Source organism: Diadema antillarum, unplaced genomic scaffold (genome assembly GCF_040938485.1).
Source record: "Diadema antillarum isolate AM-2024a unplaced genomic scaffold, OU_Dant_1.0 seq00000118_RagTag, whole genome shotgun sequence".
In the NCBI taxonomy this organism is placed as follows: domain Eukaryota; kingdom Metazoa; phylum Echinodermata; class Echinoidea; order Diadematoida; family Diadematidae; genus Diadema; species Diadema antillarum.
In genome coordinates, this window is record NW_027271199.1 from 648310 (window position 1) to 660817 (window position 12508).

Sequence of the window (12508 nt, forward strand, 5' to 3'; positions counted from 1 at the left end):
TGCCACTGGACTCACTGACGCGCGACACCCTGCCATCCCCATACAGCTGCAGCAGGAAGAGTTTGTCAACAATCCACAATGAATAAGAAGAAGATTAAAAAAAAAATCCACGACGGAAACCATGATAAGCTGCATTGGATAGTTGTTGTTTTCACTTCATGAAATTTAAGACTTCTTAAATATAGCCTGCTCGCAACAATGCATTGGCCACACAGATCCATCGTGTTATTGCCGGACTAGTGACCAGAAAAGCAAAGTTAGTGGCCCAAGATTAGACCTAGGCCCTTCACAGATCGATGAAAACGGCGCAAGTAATGACAATCCAAAGAGGTTCTATGTGACAATCCCATAATGTTATCATACAGGAAGGGGAAGGTGACAGTAGCCCGATGCGTAGGCGTATTATAGACCCTTCCTGGTTGTAAAGTAAGTTGTTACCTTCATTACTCGAAATTCAGCGAACACCAAGTTTTTGTGAATATTTGAAATGATGGTGCTGTTGTACTTCCTGCATTTCATTTCAGAGGTTGCGATTAATTATGAAAATTTAAATATTCTGACACAACATAATTGATTTTGAATTTATAAAAAAAAGGAACAAGAAAAAAATGATATCTACAAAATAGGTTTATGTTTGTTTGGAGTTGTCCTTGTTTAATATTCACTGCCCTTTTTTTAACTTTGGGAGATATCATAGGACTTTGATGATAAGATCTAATTTTACTTATATTGACGCCACCAAGGCTTAAACAACGGATACATTTTTTTTTTAAGGTGACGATCCACACATTACTTCCATATGACTGTAACTTATCACACTCCATTTTTCCGTCTTTCCGCAACAACAACAACAGCAACAACAACAACAAAAATGATCTCTGACTAAAAGAAAAAAAAAAGAGAATGGTCCTCAACTTTGCGAACAGCAACTGCAACGACAACATACAAGTATACTCGGCTATTAGAACCAAGCAAAAAGAAATACTAGTATATATTTTGGCTGGTCCAAGAAAGATAGAGATAGGCCAGCCCTATTTAGCGGCATGAAATTTTCGTACATATTGGAACCGACGTTTTTTTGTTTTTTGTTTTTGTAATTTCGCGGAGAGGAAATTTCCGAGGAACTGCTTTTGGCTTTAAAGAAAAAAAGTGTGGACAAGAACTTTCGCATGCATATTAGTTTCGCGAATCTCGGCTCTAGGTGAAATTCGCCAAATTTGCCATGCGAACATAGTTATTGTAATACCAGTATAGTATTTGTACTCAGTAGCAGGGTTGAGTCCTTTGCAGATTCAAGCCTAAAGATCCTCGACCGATAGAGGGCTTTTCGCTCCCTGGGTGTACAGAACGTGAATATTCATTGTAATGCAAATGACCTGGCAACAGACTATCAACAATATGGCGGACTACATGTTGCACGAAAGTCCGATACAGCATTATTTATGTTACCCTGGAAGCTATAAATTTTAGCTTCTTTTGTAAACGAAATGGTAAGTTTTCAAAATTTACTGATTGTATTATTCATATGTGAAGTTTTGAAGCTTTCGTTTACCCTAAAGACCATCTTTCGAGTGCATGTCCACGTCAAAGACACAACTTAGCGAGCGGGTGGAGAGCGCTCGCAGTCTTGCGGCGAAAGGATTGGAAGGGCTACGCAGCTGCAGCGAAACCGAAGGCGCTAAGCTAAGGGCCGGGCTGGCCCATCTTCGCGGTGGCATCGCTTGTCGCAATGCAGACTGAGAGCCGCTGCTATTTTGTCCTCGGTTCGTGTCATCGTCGTATTGGGACAGCAATTAGCAAAAAAACAAAACAAAAAAAAAACAAAACCCATAATAATAACGATGGTAGATTCTGCACCATATACCTAACTAGGAGAGCAATGAGAGCTTACTTAGCAATAGGACTGTTGTTGTGCAGGCTAAATAAAAATCGATTCCATATTCTATACTATAATTTGCCATACCAGGCAAAATTAGTTTTGAGAATGAATGACAGCGATCGTCACTGGTTTTTTTTTTTTTTCAATTCAGGTCAATTCAATTCGTTTTATTTACAACTAATAGCAAGGGAAAGAAAACAACAAACAAACATAGAAAATAGAACACTAGTGTCTAGATTGTCTAGACGCTATAGAACTAGATTCTAGTCAAACAAACATCAAAATCACATCACATCTCATTTGGTCCTTTGTTTTTTGAGTACGGTTGGTTAGCCTGTCTCTATTTCATTATAAAGTCTAACGTTAGACATCTATTAAACAGATAGAGTGTTCTAACCTTACTCAGATCTTTATCTAATGTGTTCATGGTGTTAGATATGTATGGCAACATTTCATGGCATTTAACGAGCAATTTATAGATAGACCTAGTTCTATGTCCAGACCTCGGCTCTATCTAAAGAACTAAAGTAAAAATATGGACTCGATCAGTCTGACCAGGGAGGTGGATCTCTTCCACCTCCCTGGTCTGACAAACCCAAAGTCCTGAAGTTAGAAGAGTGCAGAGAAGAGCTGACATAGACTCAGTGACATTGCTTGAATGATTCCTGAACTCGCAAATGTTTGTCCTATGATTTATATGAACAACACTTAGTATCTACTTAGAAAAACTCAATCTGCACTTGATTTATATGAGAAATGTGTCTAGATCTACATCGTACATGCAAGAAATGAAGAGTTGACATGATTACTGTTAATGAGTTGCTCAATGGAAAGTTAGGGATTTCTGGTGACATGTTTTTTCGAACCAGCCATTCCGGGGCTGCCAACTCTCACTCATTGAGAGTGAGACTCATTCATTTTGGTCCTTTCTCTCACTCTATTAAAAACTTTATTCCATTTGCATGCATTTCTATTGATCTCACTCATTTTGACTCCTAAATTTAGCATTGGCCTATATGGGAGTCTCACTCTCAACTAGTTTCCAATGTTGGCAGCCCTGCATTCACTCATCAACGTGATCAACAAGAGGTCATAAATTCAAACTCTCCACCAGTCTGATGCTCATGCATGCCCATTGGTTAGATCTGCAAAGTATGTTTTTCAGCCAGAGAGATTACTATTTAGTTACTGGCTAGAACAGATTGCCTCCTAGTGTAGTGTTGAAGCTTCTTCAGAGGGTGAAATTCAAAACCTCTGCTCATCAACGCATGTAATAAGCAACGTTCAGAGTTACATTTAATTCTATTATGTTAAAGGGATCGTATAGTTTTGGTTCAGACCTAATTTTAAGTTTCTTTGAACGTTTTTTGTGAGATAATGAGAAACCTCTTATGAAATATCAAAGAGCATGTAATTCTATGAGAAATTCAACTTTTATTTGATGAAAATTGGTTTTGATATGGCTGAGATATATCCAAAAAAAGAGCGATAAGAAAGTGTGGGACCCACACTATTTTAAGATCGCTTTTTATTACTTTGTTTTTTGGATGTTTCAGTCAACACATGTTCCAAACCCAAATTTCTTCAAATAAACTTTGAATTCCACTTAAAATAGTATGCTCTGTACTACATGTATATCATAAGTGTTTTCTTGGTATCTTCCAAAAAGTTAAAAGCCCAATTTTCATCTCCACCAATACTGTACCATCCCTTCAAGACCGGAATAGTCCTCTAGCCTACTCAGAACTGTGTCGCATGTGATGTGATGCGATGTGATGCGATGTGATGTGATGTGATGTGATGTGATGTGATTTGATGAGAGTTTATGGGATTACACAATATCACACTAAGTATGATTTTTTTAAAATTATTATTGGGCCCCTTAATGTTAAGACTAAAGAGTAACAGTAAACACTAACACTAACAGTTCTTCTAAATCATTACATACGTAATCATAAACTAATGAGTTGTAGGCCTACTGTAAAAGTAAAAGTGTGTGTAGATTAGATCTAACGTTAGATGTAATGTAGACCCTTTCAACATCTGTCTACTCGAGATCTTAATGAGGTCATTCACCCTCCACAAGTCACTGTCTGTAGTCCTTGAACTTGTTTATCAGACTTGGAGAGATTTATTTCATATGTTTGATTGTAACATAGAATCTACTCTCCACATAGTAGGTCTGTTTACAAGATTTAGAAAGTCAAGAGATTTAAAAGATCATCAAATCTATGAGCAGTATGTTTATTATATTCTAGGTCTATGTCACATGCTATACTCCACTACATTGTGAAAGAAGTTGATTTCGGCTCATCTAGTCATATGAATGAATATGGTGTTTGCATTATTTCAGTTTACCTAGGTCTGGTTGCCCCATGTCGTGCTGTACAACAAAGTCTGATGCACAAAGATGGAAGTAGACGAGAGACTGAGATTTCTGGAGACCAGAATTACGTCTAGCCTTCGCCCAAGGAATGATGATTTGAAGGCACTCTTTGCTGGGGATGAAAACAGGTAAGTGCACCCCCTCAAGCTGTAACTAGTGCATTTTCCCCATTTTTTTCATCTCACATTCCGTTTTTATAATCATACAATTACGTGTAGTTGCCTTTAATTGTAAATGAAGACCACCTTATTGATGTGCAGCTGTAGGCGGCTAATGATCTTAAACTGAAAAACTGTAATAAATTATCTTTAATTCAAATGGGGAAAAAAAAGAGACAAACAAACATGTTGTGGGATGTCTTGCCTTGCATGTACACTGTATTTGAACTTACAGTCCTTTTGTAGCCTTTTTGTGTGTGTGTGTGTGTGTAATGAAGGAGAGAGGCCCTATTTGTGTTTCTCCCCTGAATGATGGTAACGATATTGAAAGTTGTTTTCTTTTGGGCACAATATGTGACTAGCCAATGAGAGCTTGTTTGAAAGATATTGTGCGAGTGTTGGTACCCGAAGCCAACATACACATGTAGGTTTATGTTACATAATCTTTCTTCTCTTCCTTGTCTTTAAAAAGCTGTTATTAGTTTGTGTTACATTTGTTGCAAGATTCTGGTGCCCTGTAACATCAAAAATGAAGTGAAAGATAAATTTATATAAAGAAAGAAATACAGTGCAGGGTGATCTGCACAGACATGTTGGAGTTGTGAACATTTTGATCATTTTTGTATAGAGCATCAAACATATCGTATACCCCGTGATGGTTGATCTATTGTTAATTATTTTCTTAAAATGAGGGATAGAGACCTAATTAGGTTAGATTTCATATGACTTTATTGTAGTATGGGATGAAATACCATGTTACTATTAAGTGAATCTTGCCATGTTTCTTTGGTCAATGGAGCTTATTGAATTCTTATCTGCATGTCAAAGACAGATCTGAAAATTTAATTTTCCTTTGAGGGGAATCTAACCAATGTTTGTCTGTTTGACTGATTTTTCCCAATGTACCCTACAGACATTCATTCCTGGAATTCTGTAACAATGAAGATGTTCGTCGTCTCTTCATCTACACCCGTGAGCCGAGGAACACCCTGGTGGCCTCTCTGTCGCCCCCTCTTGGTGTCCGAACGAAAGGCGTCTTCTTCATCAAGACAAACCAAGCCACGAAGCTCACCAAGGATAACATCCGCACTGATGTTGTCTTCACTGACTGCGACTTGGTTGTCCTCAACCAAATGGAGCTCCTGGCAAAAGAGGTATCCATACTTCTAAAAATTCCAGTACCTTTCCTTTCCTTCATGGCGTTGGTGGTAGGCTTAACTAACTAGTATCACAAATAGCATGTTGAGAAATATTGAAAATAAGCATGCAAATTATTTTTATTTTTATCAGACTCCTCTTTTTTGGCAGTTTGATAATGTTTGCAGATTATTACAACTCAAGAATTAGGTTGAGCCAATTTTCAGGATTATGTGTGTACTTTCATGATTACTTTGAGATAAAACTATGGCTGATCAGCAGTCAAAAAAAATACTAATCACTAAGATAATATGCTTCACAGATAGTTCTTTGAATATCTTGTCCTTGACAGTATAATACTGGTACAAGAATTTGTTTTGTGTCGTTACATCTTTTAATGTTTCCTTTGTTGCTTGGTGTATTTCAATTAAGTAATGATTGATAACAGCCATGCATTTTGGAAATGCAGTCTCCTAGGAAAGCATTATGGTGAGTAAAGCCTGCCGCATATACCAGACAATATCTTACATTTTGCACTTTTACCTTTCTCTATTTGTCTCGATCAGGTATACCTCCCCTTGCTTTGCACCGATGGTGTGCAGACCTATGGAGGAGTCAGCTCTGATAAACTCATGGACATTCTCCATCGCCTCATGGCCAACACAAATGTCACTGAGGGACATGTTGAGGTGAGCTCTTTAGATTCCCAAGATTTGCATGTCTTTGTATGTAGTTTTCATTTATAATTGATCTCTTCAGTATTACTGTGTTTGTCTTGGTTTTGCACAGTACAATGTATTGACAAAAACAGCAGTTCTTTGTGGGCTAATGTAAACAAAGTACAATGATGTGTAGTGAATTGTCAGTCACCATCTTTGTCATTCATACAGAAACTGTTCCCTGATAGCTCACATTTGAGTAATGGACATCTTCAATTTCACTGTACCGGTCTGTGGGTCCCATCTAATACAGTGTAATAAAATCAGAATCAGTCACTCACTGTGGGATAAAGCACTTTGATGAATATTATGATATATATCTCCGCTTGTTAATCACCGTTACTGCTGCACTTACGTTACCCGAGTTCTGATTACACACATCTGAGTTTAGATTTGAATGAATTGAACTATGGCTAATTCAAATAGGACTGAAATATCTTTCATAGGAGAATTATTTACTGTGGGTTGCCAAGAAGGTTGACAAATATGTCACAACAACAGCTACGGGAAAAATGTTCTTCTTGTAATATCTTTTATGATTAAGGAAGGAACAAATTCCTGCTTTACTCTATGAACTTTATGTTATGAATTTCCTCGACAGGGTCGAATCAGCCTGCCGTTGCCATCCATTGAGGTACTGACGGAGGCGGCGGCCAGCATGAACCGGCGGTCAGCGGTCATTCATGTTCTGGAGTCCACTGTGGTTGGTTGGATCAAGCAGATTAAGGTCAGTATAAAACCTACAATGCATGAGACACTTTCTAACATAGTATTGTCTGTGTTGAGCTTTCCTTATTTCTTATGGCTTTTGCGCTGTGGACTATCAAACTTTTGCTAGCTAACACAGTCTGCAGACTCTTGAAGTTTGTATCTACTGTATACGCCATATATTTCGTTGTGTCTTTTATTTTTGCAATTTTGGAAAGTCTAGAGACTTTCGCAAATTTAAAAAAAAACATGTAAATTCTCACCCAGGCCAGACGTTTTGACATGATTGAGATGGAAATATAATGATTAAATTTACAAATATGCAGCACATTACAAACAAGGTGCATAATAAAACTGTACGACATCATTGCGCATTTAACCACTGGCAAAATTGACGGAAGGCCTAATTTGTAAAAAATTAGACTTGTTGAATTTATGGTGTATACCCTAAATGAAACACACTTCACTTTCTCTCCTACTTTTATCTTGGCCTTTGAATCCGGTGTAGCTTGTTCTGAGGCACGACCCCCTCTACGACCTGCGGGACAAGTTTGGCGTGCGTCCCTTCCCACTGGATGAGGTAGAGCTTTGGAGGCAGCGTCAGGCCAAGCTCATCTCCATCAACAGGCAGCTGGACTCGGCCATCGCCAGTAACATCCTCCTGAACCTGGATGATGCCAACAGCACCTACTCCCACTCCTTCCACAACGTCAGGCGGGAGATCAGTCAGGTGGGCATCCATTGTAACTGAAATCAGAGACTCCAACTCTCCCGCTTTCGACGGGAGATCTCCCGCCGAAAGCCCAGATTTGCAAAATCTCCCGTTCTCCCGCTTGAGGTTTAATTCTTCTGCCCTGGCTCTGTGTCTCCCGCTTGAAATGATTTCTTACTTGATTTCATTGTAGAACCGTCTATGTTGAAAACTAAGCCTTAGATAGCACGAGAGAGCATCTAGGACCCTAGAGCTTCCAGGGCCGAAGCGGTTGCTGGACCCAGGCCGCAAGGAATTTCGCGCTTCGCGTTCATGATGTGTGCAAAGCGCACATCAAGTTGGACTCTCCCGTTTACTAGGGATTCCAGGCGGGAGAATCTCCAGATTATAAGGTGCTTGGGGTTGGAGTCTTTGTGAAACGATTGAAGAAAGTAGTCAACTGGGGCTGAAATTAGACATATACAGAAAAGAGTAACATATTGCAGTTTACAGTCTGTACTTCGCTTCAACGGTATGGCATGGCACTATGTGCCCGGTCGATATCGTTTGCTGACTGTTGCTAGTCACCTGGGGCAAACCACGAGGGGTTGGCGTCATTCGCCCATTTTCTTGTGTGGATGGGAAGGGGGACCACTACTGACTCGAGACTTGGTTACTAACTTTCAAACTCTGATATCAGTTAAAACAAAAATGGCATTAAATCCATTAGACTTACATTCAGATATTTGGAAAGTGGAGTGCATGGTGAGTTATTGGGCAGATCTGGAGAAGTCAAAATTAGAAGAAAAAAAATTAACAGTGACACAAATGACAGTTGATGGGGAATACAACCTGTAGCTTATAATGGAGGCAATTGCTGACTATTCTTGCCTCTTACTTTTTTTCTGAACTGTTTTTAGTTTGATATATTTTATTGTGAGAAAATAAGAGCAACATTGCCTGTAAGTTTTCTTTGGCATGTAGATTTTCAACATAAGTAAATTTCTTTAATTTTTTTTCTGTTCTATTCAACTACTGTACATATCTTTTTGAATCTATAGAATCTGTTTACCACTTCTTTCTTTTTCAAACTACACATCAAGATATACACATACATTACAGTATATCAACTAGTGATTGTTGTTTGCATGATCCTTATTTTGTTTTTAAATGCTTGTTTCAGGCTTTGGCTGAGACTAATGAGAATTTGATGTTCCTGGGAACCCTTCTTCCCTGGTTTGACCGTCTGCACGTGGCATGCACACCGAAAGAACTGATGACAGTCTTTCCCCCGCTCGTACACACCATGCTACTGGTTTGGTCTCATTCAAGGTACTTTTTTTGGGGTACAACTGTATTTATTTAATGGATGATTAAAGTGGCTTGAACTGCATCAATCATAGATCTTTAGACCTATATCATCAGTATCATTCATCTTTTTTTTTTTCTTTTAAGCATTATTGGACTTTGTTTTGTCAATGTTGTGACATAAGGCTTACAGAGCAGGACAAACTTTTATCAATGGATGACAGATTGGCAACTTGTGCCTGGTGTCAAAATAGTAGTTTCTTTGTCATACATACGTAGGTATTTGATTTGCAGGTCCTTTTATTTAAAGAGTAGTAGATTTCCTTAATTAATTGTTCTTACTCATGTGAGGTACAATGTATACAGTACATTAACACATTTTTGTGTTGTACATTGTATATTTAGGCATGAAATGTAGCTGTGTATGCAGTAACCTCCCAGTAATTGGCTAGAGGTTAGCTCTGCTCAGTAAGGAATAACAGTGCTTGAGCCCCATTAGTCTGCATTGCTTGTGGATACTCAACTATGACGATTTTACATTTTGTTCCCACTCTCATTACCAATAGGTATTACCACAATGCAGACATGTTCCACAACCTTCTGGAGCTAGTGTCCAATGAGGTGGTGTCGAGAGCTAAGTCACTGGTCGGAGAGAACATCCTGAAAAACACCATACAGGTACAACAACTTGTCTAGTCAAACCTTTACTGTCACCTTGTCATTCTAGCTTGTATGAAATGTGTTCTCTTTATTGCTTACATCGATTTCAGGCATCAGTTGATATTTTATTTTTTATGGTATCTGAGTGTCTTACAAAGTAAAAGTATGATCAATTAAGAAACTTTATTAGGCAGGAGGTTGAGGTCATCTTGAAAAAGAATTATTTACTCATGTGGTGGAATGGTTGCCTGTTGGGTAATCTGCAATTTCAAGCTTGTGGTCTTCGTATTAGAGAAATAAACTTGAATCCAAAAAGTCATCAAGGTACAGTGTATTGTATCATAAGGGAAACCAACCAAAACTACATTACTGCACAACAGGTACATAATTGTTCACATCGCTATAGTACCAGCATAAGGGTGTTTGTGTGGGACTGTTCAATTGTGATATGCCAGTGGGTTTCTTCAAGTCAAAATTCGCCTGTAAATGTAGGGCTTGTTGCAGGGACATCAAGGGTTAACCCTTTCCCTACGGGTACCAGGTAGCCTGCGTATTAAGTCTATGGGCATATCAGAATTCAGTGTGGAATGGGTTAATTCTGCGATGGGTAGTGGTGCTCACTCTCGTTTAAAAAATGTCCATGTCATGAGACGATGAGCTAAATATCTAAGCAATGTCTTTGACACACAGTCATACGCTGGACTGAAGGAGGCCCTCAAGGTCTGTGCAGCATACAGGGGGACTTACCTGGACACCAAGGACAGAGCAGATGATATTAATGCTGAGAGGGTGTCTGAGACAGCAGAAGCCATGTGAGTACATCAGTGTATCCAGTGTCCATGTTACCCAGAGCCTCTGACTTATCTTGTTTGAGCAGGAGCTCTTGGAGAAACAGAAAGAAAAAGAAGCAAAACAAACTGAATAAATATTCCTTCATAAGTCTAACAAAGGAGCAGAGAAGCTTTCGTGTTTCAGTATCCTTTTAAATATGTAATATATGATTTAATATATTTATTCTACACTTTTACGAGCATGTTACACACAAGTACCCCTGATTATTCTGTAGAACCTACTTGAATATGCTGTAGGAATATGGTAGACCTGTGTTGGCTCTTTAATAATTAGCTGTTTTTGTCTTTATCCCCCCCCCCCCCCCCCCCCCCCCCCCACAAACAGAGGGGGAGGGGCCAGATTGCTCACTGCTGCACCTCTGAGACAAAGAAATCAATGTCTTTGTTCATGAGATATAACCCTGAAAGTGCCACTGGTGTATTCAGCAGTTCTTCTAGAGGGATTGATTTAAGAAACAAAATGTTTTCTGTGTATACAGGCTAAAGTACACAGTTTTATTTGTGATCTTGCTAGCTTGAATAAGTATTAGGCCAAAAAAAAAAATTGTTGCATTGGCGTAACCCACCTGACCCTAAAAATTCCGCCGACCCCATGTTTTTTTATTATTTTTTTTTGCTATCGATATCAAATATCTTGTTGATTGCGATCGCGATCGCACAAACCCGGAAGTGGAAACGGCTCTGGGGATATCGGATGTACGAGGGAGAGATCTAGCGCCTCGCATAAGCCTTCCTTGATCAGTACGTCATCTGTTTCCAACGCGGACACGTACTCTAACAAGATTTATTCAGTGTATACGTAGCATTCAGACTGCGATGTATTGTGCACAGTTTTGCCATAGGTTTCTTGTGTGGAGAACTTACACGAATCTGTATATGTGGGACTGTAATAGAGATCGCCGTGTGCGATGAAAAGATCGTACATATGGGTCAATTTGCATCTATCTTATCTAAGTCAAAATAGTAAAATATGAAGTGAAAACATTCAGGATAGGGATTTCAACATCTTTAAATTCTGTGAAGGTGTATAATTCCAGGAATATCTGCCTCATAAATGATTTGTAGAATAGATGAACACAGCACATTCGGTGCAGCAGTTGTAACTGTTTACTGAGCTGAGCATGAGTTTTACACGTAAAATGCAGGTAGCAAAAAAAAAAAAAAAAAAAAAAAAATCCGCCCGACCGACCCTATTTGAAAATCTCATGTTACGCCAATGCAACAATTTTTTTTTTTGGCCTTATCTGAATGTACTTTTCTTATCTTGTTTTATTTTTATACTTTTTTTTAACAAGTGTGAAAAGAATGTATTTTGTGTTATACTCAATGTGGCTTTTGGCATACCCCAGTTTTTTGATCTACACTGTAAGACTTAGATAGCTACTTTGCAGGATTACTTTCTGTAACATTGGATGATAACCGTCTCATCTCCCAGGAACCTGAACCCACCCAAGGGAGTCCTGTACAGCAGCCGGCTCTACAGCACCACCCAGCGGCGACCCCAGGCCCGCTCCTCGGCCGAGGTGTGGCGGGACGCCAGCGCCAACAGCACAGTGGTGATCAACGAGGAGGAGTGGAGTGACTCGCCCTGGCCACCCCGCAATGCCCCTTGCTTCAACCTCCTCAACAGCTTCATGGAGAGGTGAGGAAGGAGCAGGCTGTACTATCACTGTTTGACCCATGTCTCAGACATTGTTCATGTGATTTAACCGTTTCTATGCCCATGAGTCAAGTGTGCACAAATTTCACACATAAACCTTTTGTATGGACAGGAAACAGACATGGCACACAGAGGGTTATCTACATGTATATAGGCCTAAGGAGTTGGGGTGTAGTATCCAAATTGCATGTAATAACGTGCAATTTGGTCATTTTCACTCTCATACAACTTTTCTGATAAAGCTGTTAAATGTGTGTACGGAGGATTTAGATTAAGTTTGTGCCTCAATAAGGCTAAAAGCCATTTTGAGTAGACATCTCATCAACAACTTTTGCTGTCTTCACTTTCATG

The 12508-nt window shown here is 39.2% G+C and overlaps 1 protein-coding gene across 1 annotated transcript in view; it reads left to right on the forward strand.

Moving 5' to 3' along the window:
• The first annotated feature begins 4262 nt into the window (after nt 1-4262).
• LOC139727080 (uncharacterized) overlaps nt 4263-12508 on the forward strand; it is a 90602-nt gene continuing 82356 nt past the window's right edge. The window contains exons 1-9 of the mRNA XM_071638058.1: nt 4263-4393; nt 5337-5577; nt 6127-6249; nt 6881-7006; nt 7496-7717; nt 8862-9010; nt 9553-9664; nt 10337-10458; nt 11933-12139. Coding sequence (XP_071494159.1) covers nt 4290-4393; nt 5337-5577; nt 6127-6249; nt 6881-7006; nt 7496-7717; nt 8862-9010; nt 9553-9664; nt 10337-10458; nt 11933-12139 — 1406 coding nt within the window. The 5' untranslated portion in view covers nt 4263-4289. The remainder of the gene's footprint in view (nt 4394-5336; nt 5578-6126; nt 6250-6880; nt 7007-7495; nt 7718-8861; nt 9011-9552; nt 9665-10336; nt 10459-11932; nt 12140-12508) is intronic.